This window comes from Octopus bimaculoides, chromosome 16 (assembly GCF_001194135.2).
Source record: "Octopus bimaculoides isolate UCB-OBI-ISO-001 chromosome 16, ASM119413v2, whole genome shotgun sequence".
NCBI lineage: Eukaryota > Metazoa > Mollusca > Cephalopoda > Octopoda > Octopodidae > Octopus > Octopus bimaculoides.
In genome coordinates this window covers 20,965,544-20,979,020 of record NC_068996.1, presented here as the reverse complement: position 1 = coordinate 20,979,020, position 13,477 = coordinate 20,965,544, and the positions used below count along the sequence as shown (strand labels likewise).

The following is a 13,477-nucleotide window of genomic DNA, read 5'->3' as shown; positions in this document are numbered from 1 at the left end:
CACATACATATACACACACATATATATGCACATATACATACGCACATATATATATACACATATATATATATACATATACACACACACACACACATTATCATACACTACTACTGTCAATATGGACACTATCTTGTACCACACAAAATTCTGAAAGTTGCTCTAAATGCTTGACAACCCCGAAAGATGTTTCCTGTCAGCCCAACCTCTTCAAGCCACTAATGCTCACATATAGATAATACTGTTAGACACACATTCTTGACAGAATCTAAAAGAAAGAAATCATGTCCTTCAACAATACAACCACACTCATCCTGTCAGTTATAGAGCTACTTTCTATAACAGGCATGGGCAACTATTTTCAAGAAGTAGGCAGCACAACACAGCTCTTCACCAGGTAGACCATACAAGACATTGAGTTGCAACACTAAAATAGTTCAAACTTTTCTTTTCACTAAGCAATAAACAAACAACACACATACATACACATTTTATACTCCATTGCCTCAATAAGTACATAGAGGGAAGAAACTTAGAGTACCGACTTCTAAATCATCCAAACATGTGAATGTATTATTCTTTTATTGATTTCAATGTCTGTTTTTCCATGGTAGCATGATTTAGACAGAGGAGATAATTGAGACAGGATTGTCAGATGTTGTTCCTATTGCCAACATTTACCCGTTTTACAAGTAAAGGATTTTTTTTAATATTCTGGTGGAATTTAACAAATCAGAGCTAGCTGACAATTTATTGACAGGAAATGTCAAGAAACAACTTGCAACCCAACCACAAACAGTGACATCACTGTCTTTAGCCATAGCTTAGCATAGTTTTGTAAACACACATACAGTCTTCTATCAGTTTCCAGCTACTAAATTCCATTACAAGGTATTTGTTGACTTTGGGTTAAAGTAAAAGACACAGTGCAATAAGACTGTACCAAAAGCCACATAGTTGAGAAGCAAACTTCTTAACAGTCATACCTGCATGTGTTGTTAGGAACAAACTCCTTCCCATAAAATTAAGATCTAATACTCCATTTTGGGGAAAGGTGTGCTTGATTCTATCAACCATACCCCTCTCCCTAGCACTTGTTTTATGTACTTCAGTTTACCCAAAAAGATAATCAATCTTGGCAGGATCTGAACTCGAGATGTAATTAAATAATGAAAGGCATTCTGTGTCCAATGTTCTACCAATTGTGTAATAGCATTAACTGTCTTAGAAAATGTGTTTGTGTGTGTGTGCACATGTGTGTTAGTGAGAATGTGTGAATGAGAGTAAGAGAGTGTGAGTGTGTGTGTGTGTGTGTGTGTGTGTGTGTGTAATTTTGTTTTCAAATCCTAGGGAGCTCACTTTTAGAAAGAGATATTTTCTAAACTACAATTACGCTTCTTTTTTTTTGTCATACTGAGAAAAAGAAAATAATCTGTACAACATTTAACAGCACCAACAACAAGATTAAGACAAACTAAAGATATTTCTTGTTTCAATTGAACAAAAAAAAAAAATAATAATAATAATAAACACACAAAAAAGAAAATTAAAAAAAAAAAAAGTGAAATACAACATTATTTACATCTCATTTGAAACATCAGAGGTATTTTCCTCTTCCCAAGAAATTTTCAGAGGATTTATGATGACAACTGATTTTTAACCATAACAAGAAGTCAGAGTTTAAAAAAAAAAAAAAAAAAATTTTTTTAAATGTCGACATTCAATATCTGTTGAAGCAGACAAAAAAGAAATGTATTTAAAATCCACAAGGTTTCAGATATCCATAACATCATCTTCAGTTGAAAAGTAAGACTTATAAATGTTTGATGTGTCTTGCACAGAGGTAAATGGTAGTAAACTGTAATAGAAAAGATAACAAACAAATTAAAATAAACATAATGCAATTTATTTTTAATAGTATCAGTGAACATATAACAAGCAACCTATAATCAGAGAGAGAGAGAGAGAGAGAGAGAGAGAGAGAGAGAGTGTGTGTGTGTGTGTGTGTGTGTGCGCACAGCATGCGCGCACATGCGCAAAAATGCTAAGCAGGAACTCTACACTATATATAACCAGTGTAACCTCAGGGGTGTACAAGAGATATAGTATCATCAAAAACAGGACTTCGTACAAGCAGATATGCTAGAGTATTTAGTTGTAGGTACACTTATGAAATAAACTTTTTGAAATACTCAGAAGGCTCCTTATAATTAATTGACAGGATCTGTTACCTAAGTGATCTAATTAACAGTTAAGAAAAGTGATCTAATTAACAAGTAGCCAAAGTATAGAGTGTAATAGGCTTAAGGAGTTATTACTTAAATTGATGACAAAGGATCTCTGCCTTTCACTGTGTCTGAGGTGTGATATTACATAACAGCTAAACATTATCACGGAATGTGTAATGGTTGGATAACAGAAATGAGGCCAGCATGGTTTGCAGGACATGTAATGTTAGTGTAAATGATGGGTAAGGAAAAAACTGGGTATAAGAGGGATGTGATGTTGAAAGAGAGTAGACAATACAGCATGGATATGTTATGTGAAGAGACTGTAAGAAAAGCTCTGTCCGACAACATACACAGAAAAAAGAAAAATTTCAATTGACAACATTACTTTATCCATGAATAATTAAAATTAGTTAAGTACAAGCATTAGTTGATCTACTCACCTAATATCTGGAAAATTTAAGGCACTTTTCGGTAATTCCTCCTGAGTTGGCTGGTCTTGGGTGATGTTGTTACTAGGAAAAGTATTTTCAGGAGATTGTTTTACTACATTAGCCAAAACATCTGGTGGCCGCCACAATACCACATCTAGGCAAGGTTTTGGTGTTGAAATACTAGAAGAACAAAGATCAGAAACACCAACTTATGTGCTGTTACGAGAGATTAAATCAGCACATTTCATTACTCTTTAATACAAATAATGTTTATTATTTAGATCCTATATTTATCAACAAAATACATGTAGACAATACAAGTTGTATGATTAATTACATTAAATTAATGCAACTTTATCTTTAAAAATTCATACAACTTCTTTTAAATGTACTCTGTTATTTTTGGTTGAATTAAAATTTTGACATTTAAAATGATTGATATTTTTAAACTGATTTTCAAAAAAAACAAGCTTTTTCTTATAGAAAAAAAAAAGGTTATTTCAGAAATTCTTTCAAATATATATATATATGTATATATATGTATGTGTACTCACATACACACACATGCTTGCAAATATGCAAAGACGAGCACAGTTTGTTTAAATAAATTCTATTAAATTTTATATTTAATGCTCTTAAGAAAATCCAAGCAAAAAAAATTTCTACCAGTTAAGTAAAACTGCGAAACTGAACTATCTTTAAAATATTTCAAAGTGCAAAGAGATTCATTTAAGGAAAGAATAGAGTAAAGAAAAAAAATTAAAAAAATAAAAGTTAAAATAAACTTATAAAAACAAAGTCCCAATAATTTTAATGTCTTTATTAAACAAAATAAGATTTTTAAATTTTGCAATAATTTTTTTTTTTCTCATGTTGTAGGGAGAAAATCCTGAGACTCACATTTCTTCAATAATTTTCCTTGGCAAGACATTTTTGGGAGCTAGTATATCCTTGCTAAGGTCTTCCCAAATATGAAGAGACCTTTTTGTTTTATTTTCAGAGCTTTCATTTTCATCTTCATCAATTCTAGAATTTAAGAAAATGTAACAACTTTAATTTCAAGAATATTACCAAGATTCTTACTAAATAGTCATATTTTAGTATTTATAAATTTTCCTCTGCTTCATAAACTATTTCAGAGAGAACTACATATCACCAGATTGTAACTGTTGTTTAACCCCAGATCAAAAATGTTCCAGTCATGACCTTCCCATATTTTTCTTTAACTAGAACTACACTGACCAGTTTTTTAACAGCAATGTTTGATTTTTGAGGGAGATTTGATTGTTATTTCTTACAGGGCAACCAGCATTCTCATTGGTTTGAGACTTCAGTCACAGATGGAAGAAAATGAAAAGAGTTTAACCCTTTAGTGTTCGCATTATTCTGCCAAAATTAATGCTTTTTCATCTACATTGTTTTGAACTAATCATACATTATCTTGTAGCTATGAGATTTTGATGAGGTAGCTGTTAATTTTTAAAACAATATTGTAGGGTTGGTATGAGAGACCAGATCTGGCCAGTTTGAACATAAAACAGGCAGAATACTTTTGGCCGGATATGGCCAGTTTAAATGCTAAAGGGTTAATAGTTCACATTCTCTAGCAGTAGACCTTACATGAGACTAAGACATCTTTAAATGTCTCTAGCTATTACAATGTATTATAGAAAAAGATATGGTGCAAACAAGTGTAAATAGTGAGAGCATTGGATATCTGATAAGTGTTTCAATAATTTCTGCAACACAATTTCAACTCTCGCAACAATATTGTAATTTGGAGAGGAATGTGTTCCACCACATGATTTGCTGTAGATAGACTGTAGGAAGATCACATTGTTCCTTGGTGCTTCAATAGCTCATTTGGTTAAAAGATTCACTCACATTATACTTGCAAATGTTCAAAAACGAAGAGAAAGACAAAAGAAAAGAAATAAGATGTGAGGGGGGTTAAGAGAAGCTAAGGATTAAAAGAGAGTGAGTGAAGGGGGAATGTGAAAGTAAAAACAGCCATCGATGAAGAGTGAAGTAGCGACTGTGCTATACACATTTACAGAGCTGCAGTAGTTAGGAGGAAAGGTGTAAGTAAACTGATAACTACAAAACTATAGACCATCATCATCATCATACATTCATTATCCATCCTGCCGTGGCTAGATAGCTAAACAAAAACCAAGACTGGAGGATCATATCTTGCAACAATGTTTCAGTTTTGGTATTCTAAAGCTGAATACCCCACCTAGCCCCAAGCACTTCATAGATGCATTGGGTCCTTGAGCAAGGCACCATTTCATGTTGCTCGAGTTCACTCAGCGACAAAAATGAGTAGTACCTGTATTTCAAAGGGCCATTCTGTGTCACAATGGTACTATAGAAATTACCTTGCCTTTGGCAAACTTTAAGAACCTTCTCAAACATTGCGCTGTCTTTCTCACATGACTAAAGGGCTCCTACAAAAGAATGATGAGCTTAGGTGAGATGTCCAGAGCAGTAATAGTATGAACAGGAGGAGATTCATTGTGAAGGTGCATGGCTTAGTGGTTAAAGTATTCAGCTTTCAATTGCAAGGTTATGAGTTCAATTTCTCAATGGAGCAAGACACTTTATTTCACGTTGCACCAGCCTACTCAACTAGTAAAAATGAGTAGTACCTCTATTTCAAAGGACCAGCCTTGTCACACTCTGTGTCACACTGAATCTCTTTGAGAACTATGTTAATGGTACACGTGTTTGTGGAGCATTCAGCCACTCGCATGTTAATTTAACAAGCAGGCAGTTTCATTGATCAGACCAGCAGGAACCCTTGGTGTTGTAACCAATGGAGTACCAGAGAGAGAGAAAACAGCATGGCTGCGTGGTTAATAGGTTTGCTAACCACCCACTCCACTTAGGGTTTGATCCTACTGAACAGACACGTCAGCTAGTGTCGTCTACAATAGCTGCTGGCTGATGACCAAAGCCTTGTAAGTCAATTTGGCACATGGAAATAGTGTGGAAGCCCATTGTATTAAGCAAGGTGTTTGTTTATTCGATCATCACATGTGCACTAAGTATAAACAAAAGCCACCATCATTCATTTACAATCTTCTGCAAAAGCATGTCCAACTATTGAGCTCTTTGTTGGTTGTTTGAAAAAAAAAAAAATAAAACAGCAGAAATGATATCTTAGATGAAAATAGGTAAGGGTTGGTAATAGGAAGAGCAAGAACTTATAATGTAGACCTTTGGTGATATGCTGTGCTTGAGAAGACCCATCAAGCCAAATGAGATCACAGTCGTGGCTGATGCCAGTATTGCGTAACTGACAAGTAAAAAGCACCCTTTGAACAGTGGGCCTCACAGAGGTAGTTACAAGTGACGGAGACCTTTGGTGATATACTGTGCATGAGAAGACTTGCACACATGCTGACGAGAGGTAAAAAGCACCCACTACATTCTTGGAGTGGTTGGCATTAGGAAGGGCATCCAGCCATAGAAACCATGTGAAATCAGATCGGTACTTGGTACAGCTCCCCAGCTTACCAGTTTTCAGTCAAGCTACCCAACCCATGTTAGCATGGAAAACAGACGTATGATGATGATGAATGAAAAGGAATTAAATGTTACAATGTTATCTTCTACATTTTTGCCAACCTGTTGAACATGGTACATAGATCATAACAGATAATAATATTTTATATAAATACAGTTACAATACATGAATGTCAATAAATATGACTGAAATAAGCTTACATATCTTGAACAACACTCCGGGGATTTCTAGTTTTAGTTTTTAAGACATTACTGCTTTCATCCATATCTGCTAAACTAGTATCTGACTTGTTTCTGAAAAAGAATTGTATAATAATGCATAATAAAATGCCCAGAACAATCAAGGTTACTTACTGGAAATCAACATAGTCGAAGGGAAACTACATAGGAAGCAGAATGTAATAAAGCCATTAAGCTGCCATAAGCTAACTGTAAAAAATAAATGTGTTTGGGTGTATAATACATTCTTTTACTAGTTTCAGTCATCTGACTGTGGCCATATGCTGGAGCAATACAGTCAAGAGTTTTATTAAATTACATTCCTCTACAGAGGATATTTTATTTACCTCTATTCATAAAACGACAGAATTTACTTCGATTTAGATCACTTTTTAAGGAGTGACCTCCCCTTGGAAAACAATGTAGTTACAAACACAAACGTACAAATTATTGAAGCATCTCTTGTTTTCACACAACTAGAAAGGGTGAAGAAAGATGACAAGTTGTTTACTGGAGAAGTGACAACACTTGTAGCAGCTGCTAGAGTACAAATGTAAACAAACATACAGTGTGCGCACGCACACAATTGACTTCTTTTAGTTCATATCTACTAAATTCACTCACAAGGATCGGAGATATAACAGAAAACATAAGTCAAAGGTACTCTGCAAATGGGCCTGAAACCGAAGTTACACTGTACGGAAGTAAACTTCTTAACCACACTGCCACGTCTGAGTTACTTGCATGAGAGTGGGTGAGTGAGTGTGTGTGAGAAAGAGAGAGAAAGTGAGTGAGTGTGTGTATGTGTGAGAGAGAGAGAGAGAGAGAGTGTGCGTGTGTGCGTGCATGAGTGTTTATGTATGTGTGTACATATACTATATATATATATATATACAGGTGACATGCTACATGCTGGACTTTCCATATGATCCTCTCCCACATATTCCTTCCTTGGTACTTCTTTAAATCCAACTGTTATCCTCCATTCACATCACATCTGTATCTAGCCTTCCCTCAGTTTGCCTTCTGTCATATATGCACACTAACATTACACGTCCATGCAGAGAATGCCTAACTTACTTCTTGCCATCCTCATTATAGATAATCTCTGTATAAAAAGGTCTTAAACGTAAAAGATTTTCAAAATAATGGTTTCAAAGGAATTTTATCAGATAGTTAAAACAACCTCTAAGAGTAACATTACAGAAACAAGAATTGAAGCAAAATTACACAATATGATTTTGTGTGGCCTAATGATTAGTGTTGAATTTAGGATTGCAAGATCATGGTTTCGACTCCAAGACTGGTATTTGTGTTCTTGAGCAAAACACTGCAAACACTGAGTGTTCCAGTTCACTCAGATGTAAATGGGTAACTTTTGTGATGAAGTGGCATACAAGGGCAAGATTGTGACTCAGAAAAACCACCCGAATGGAGGTCTTGCAAGTGATGTTTTGAGTTCAGCACTTGAAAGGATGAACGTTACAACCCATACTGTGAATCCTGGCTGATTGGGAATTGCTGTTCACTTAGAAGGTTGGCTGATTGATTGATGACACAATCAACTTCATTTGAGTCAACTGTCAGTGACGGGAATAATAATGATTTCTAACTTCGGCAAAAGAAGTTACAAATTTGTAGAAAAGATACATGAAGTTAAATCCATTCTCATATGACCAGTATTCATCGACCCTAGCAGAAAAGAATTTTAATTGAGAAATAGAGAAACAAAATTTAATACAGGTCGTTGTTGACTTATGACCTACCTAACTTACAACCGATCAACTTTACGACAATTGGCATGCCAGCTCCCGACAGCAATAATAACTGGTCCAGTTGAAATCTAATGGGTTTAATTTCTTAGAGGCAACCTCGTATTTGTTTATGGATGATGTCAACTAACAAATGCTTCCCCTACGTTTGGTTATCAATCGCCACCGTGTAGGATGACTATCCTGTTGTGGAGACATTGAGGCAACCTCGTATTTGTTTATAAGACAACTGCTTGAAACTCCGAAATTTTTGACTAACACCAATATAATAATATAATACAGAATGCTGTGTGACTTTTACCTGAGAATGTACCTTAAGAGTGTAAAAATATACAGGCCAACTTACAACCAAATCGTCTTACAACCAGTCAGTCAGAACCAATTGTGGTTGTAAGTCGACGATATGTAGCTCAGTACTGAAGTAATAGTGCCTGTTTGTGATGGCAATACTTCTGGTCTGTGAATATCCAGTGCGTGCCAGTATGGAGAAGCAGATATAAATGCCACTGCCATGCTCCTAGCAATAATTGATTCTTAGATAAAAACAAAATCACCAATTTAGAGGGTGGAAGGATTGATCTACAAAAAAGATCAACCCAGAACAATAAAGGTACTTATACTCTAACAATTCTGGCAATTCAGCAGCCTTCCAAGCAATAATAATTCTTTCCACTATCTACTACTACCTCTACTACTAAAATAATAAGAAGAATCCTTTCTACTATAGGCAAAGGCTGGAAATTTGGGGAAAAGGAGCTAGTTGATTACACTGACCCCCAAAGCTCAACTGGTTACTTATTTTATCGACCTCATAAAGTGAACCTCAACAGAATTCAAACTCAACACAAAGACTGATAAAATACCACTGAGCATTTTGTCCAGAATACTAACAATTCGGCCAGCTTGCTGCCTTAATAATAATAATAATAAACTCACTCAAAGATGATTTCATAAATTTATTCTATCAATAGATATATTAAATGATAAAATATAAACTTACTCTTTTGTTTTATTCATTGCCTGCCAGTGGCTGATATTTTCTGAACGTTGTTCATCTTGGGAAAAGTCACACATTGATGATCGGGATAAGCAAGAATATGAATCTGGGCTAATGGATAGCTCTTGTAATTGGCGAGCTACTTTCTCTTCTGACAGACAGACTTTGTTGGGAGGTATCTGGAACCTGAGGGAAAAAAGAAATATAAATTACAGAGTGATAAAATGGACAGCAGGGAGGAAGGTGATGGCATGGTTTAACATCAATAGAATCATGTTAAGATGAAAATTATTTATTACCCCTGCCTTAGCAAAGGCGGAGGTATTGTCTTCAGTAGTGTTTGTTTGTTTGTCCATGGACAAAATATCTCAAGAACTGCTAGATGAATTTGGATGAAATTTTCAGGTATGTTTGGCCTCGTGACTGGCATGAACTGATTAGATTTCGGGATCGATTTCATACCAGACAAGGATTCTGGAATATTTTGCCAGTTTTTATTTTTTTTTTACTTAATTTTTGAGAGCAGTCGGGTTCATTTTTAGTATTCTCGTTTGTGAGAGCAGTCGAGTTTATTTCAAATATTCTCATTTTAAAAATCATCTCTGGCTAATCGTTGAGATGACGGTGTTGCCTTGGCAGAGGTTTGCGCACTCTGAGTGCTCTTATTATTATTTTGTTTATTTTGCCACAAAATGTATTTGTGTGTGTGTGTGTGTGTGTGTGCATGCGCACATATAAAAGGACCCAAAACAATTACATTTAACAATTACTGTATTCCTCAGTGGTAAGAATTTCTTCACCCCTTTAAATTGCAAAGATTTTCTCATGCACCCTGCTAGAGAAAGTTTATAATTTTCATGAGCCAATTTTAACCATTGGGGTAAATTGAACTCTTGTATATGAGCTCTGCAGAATATAAAACAAATTTAGTCAAGATTATACACACACACACATGTATAAGTATGTATTAAACAAAAATGAGCTAAGAGAACTTAGAGTGGCCAGTGGTATGTATTTGAAAAAAAACAACAAAAAACACAAATACAGATATATCAAATACCATACAACATAAATTCTTGATTTATTAAAATTATCTGTGCCTCTGGCAGATTTATAATTACCCATGGCAATCAAAACGACCTCCATATGAAAAGAGGAGGTAATCTTAAGATTTTTGACAAAGCACATGCTTGTCTGAAGATAAGTGGACATCATCATTATCATCACTATCCAGTTTTCCATGTTTGTATAGCTCACAAAAAATAGTTTAGAATTTTTCTTTAAGCAGCTTCCCTTCCTTTTGCCAACCTCACTCATTTCCAAACACTATGATATTTTCCCACATTTTCATGGAAGACTAAAAACAAAGGACATAGCTTGTACAGCAGTGAAGCTTGTTTATAACTGTTGTGTGATGTTAAGGCAAGGAGACAAACACAATAAATGTATACAGTTCAAATTTACAGAAAACAAAAGACGAAGACAGGTGAAGAAACAAGCAGGTGTATTAGGAAGAATGGAAAAAATCTTTGATGTATTTCGAGCCAATACTCTTTGACAAAGGATTGAGAGGAAAAAAATAGAGAACGAAAAAAAGCATCTAGGGATTAATGGTTCAACATATATATATATATATATATATACACACACACACACACATATATATATATATATATATGTCTGTACATTGTGTATGCACACATATATACATACATGATGGGCTTCTTACAATATCCATCTATCAAATCTACTCACAAGGCATTGGTTGGTCTGAGGTTATGGCAGAAGGCACTTCCTCTGGGAGCTTCACAATGGGACAGAACCCAAAGCCACATGGTTGGGAAGCGAACTTAACCACATAGCCATACACACACACACACACAAAAAAAAACATTATACAGATATATATTTACATAGCCAATGACTGGTGTAGCAATAATCATTGTGAACTGCTACAAGGGAAAAGATGTTTCAGAGAGAAGAAATGAACAAGAATCAAAATGTCGGACAAGGATATGAAAGCCAGAGTCATAACAGAACTGATCAGTAGCAGAGTTAGTCCTTGATGAAATGTAGTTTAGTTGTATGCTTGGAAGAGGTACCATAAATGTAATCTTCCTAGTAAGAAGCTACAGGTAAAATACTTGTCTAAGAGTAAACCAATTTTTATGGCATTTGTTGACATGGAGAAGGTATTTAACAGGGTGCTACATACAATAATTTGGTGGTTACTTAGGAAAATAAATGTAAACAAATGGCTTGTGAGGGGTACACAAGCTATGGACAAAGAAACAGAAAGTAAAGTAAGAGTCAATGATTTCAGTGATGAATTTCTTGTGAAGGTAGGGGTCCAGTTCTCAATCCTCTGATATTCATCTTCCTTCTACAGGCCATCACAGAGGCATTTCTGTTACTATATTTCTGTTAAAATATACTACCATTGTTTTCAATTAATTTTGAAAATAATGAAGAGCTTAATAAAATAATTGTCATTATTAAGCTGGTGTTTGAAATATAAATTAACATGAAATTTTGGAAGATTTTAATGCAGATCAATTTAGAAAAACTAGTTTGTCTCATAGAACTAAGGGCTGTTTCAGGTGGATTGGTAACAAAAGGGTTTATGCAAACTCCTATTTGTAGATATCTATTGAGGAATTAGAGAGGAAACTCCAAGCATGGAAGCTAAACCTACACAATTGATAGGCATCAAGGTAAACTTAGCAAAGATGAAGTTTTGGTAAGCAGGAAAGTAGACAGGACTCAAGTACCTTTAGGGGAATGGCACAGTAAAGTGTGTGTGTGTGTGTGTGTGTGTGTGCAGGCGTATGTTAAACAATCTCTTGATTCATAAATTATATGAACATTTCTACTCTGATATCTGTGTTAATATTAAAAGCAATCTGAAAAAAAAGTTCCTTAAATTTCTGGGAGTTGATGTGGTCTTGCATATAGCAAATTGATTTAGCTGTCACACACAAATGAGTTGAGAACAGGGCTCAATCTAATTGACAACCATCCTACCCTCAAAAAGTTGCTGGCATTGTACCAAAATTTGAAACCCCCATCATCATCATCACCATCTTCCAAAGATTGAAAACTACAAGTGTAAAAAGTGTAATTTAATCTCACATTAATTAATTGTTGTTTGTACAAAATGCATCAGCTGAATGCTATTTAACAAATATTATATGATAGCAGCATTTAACAATAATAAATTTTGTACATATTTTCTCCAAAATAATATCGGAATAAAATTCTGGGGGTGGACATTTGATGCCAAAATAATTAATGTATCATTAAATTACACCATCATGCTATTAAATTTTTATTGTGAAACCAAAGAATTAATCCAAGACATTTGTCTCATTCCAGGATGTCTGAAGAAATACTGAATAAAAGGACATGGTAACACTCGTAGCAATGTCTCCAACACTTGTCCTGTCTGCTACATAGATTTTAATTTGAATTTACAAATATTTAATCAAATAATCATCTAAAACAACATTGAAAATCACTTGAATGGATAAACACACATGCACACACCATGTGTATATGAATAATGAATAATGATAGTAATAATATACTTGTGATAGTTTGGGAAACATTTAACATTGTCAAAAACTATCCCATCCACACCCTACAACCAGGTGCTTGTCTTTCACTCTTAATCAACTAGTCAAGCTTTATTTCTAGTCTCTCTTCATCAGCCACCACTGTATCTCACCTGCTAGACCCTGCACTTAACAATTTTGTGATCCATCCTCTCCAGAACTTCAAATTATCTGGAATTGTCTTCCTGCAGATGCGAATGAACAACCAATCCCAGTAATATCAAAAGACGTGAGTATTACCTTCGTTTCTTTAACAGTTAAATAAATACAACACAAAAATATTTCATAACCCAAAAGTAAAAAGATGAAATAATGCAGGACAACAACCAAAACAAACATAGCTGGTTAAGCAGAATGCATAAGTTTCAAGGGATTAGATGTTAATATATTTTCACAACTGAAAATATAATTAAAAATCAAGCAGGAGTAGCTGTGTGGTAAGTAGCTTGCTTACCAACCACATGGTTCCGGGTTCAGTCCCACTGCGTGGCACCTTGGGCAAGTGTCTTCTACTATAGCCTCGGGCCAACCAAAACCTTGTGAGTGGATTTGGTAGACGGAAGCTGAAAGAAGCCCGTCATATATATGTATATACAGTAAAGGAATAGGTAGTAACTCTATAAGATGTACCCGGTGCAAGCTATGGACACATAAGAGGTGCAGCAATATCAAAGGCAGATTAACT

General features: G+C 34.8%; 1 protein-coding gene across 2 annotated transcripts in view; it reads right to left on the bottom strand.

Moving 5' to 3' along the window:
- Positions 1 to 6: 6 nt before the first annotated feature.
- Positions 7 to 13,477, bottom strand: part of LOC106872838 (uncharacterized) — a 38,600-nt gene continuing 25,129 nt past the window's right edge. For both annotated transcript variants that reach the window (XM_052973565.1, XM_014919971.2), the window contains 5 exons: positions 9,182 to 9,364; positions 6,392 to 6,484; positions 3,560 to 3,685; positions 2,669 to 2,839; positions 7 to 1,855 (listed from right to left, as the gene is read on the bottom strand). In XM_052973565.1, the coding sequence (XP_052829525.1) occupies positions 1,771 to 1,855; positions 2,669 to 2,839; positions 3,560 to 3,685; positions 6,392 to 6,484; positions 9,182 to 9,364 (658 nt within the window). In that variant the 3' untranslated portion in view covers positions 7 to 1,770. The remainder of the gene's footprint in view (positions 1,856 to 2,668; positions 2,840 to 3,559; positions 3,686 to 6,391; positions 6,485 to 9,181; positions 9,365 to 13,477) is intronic.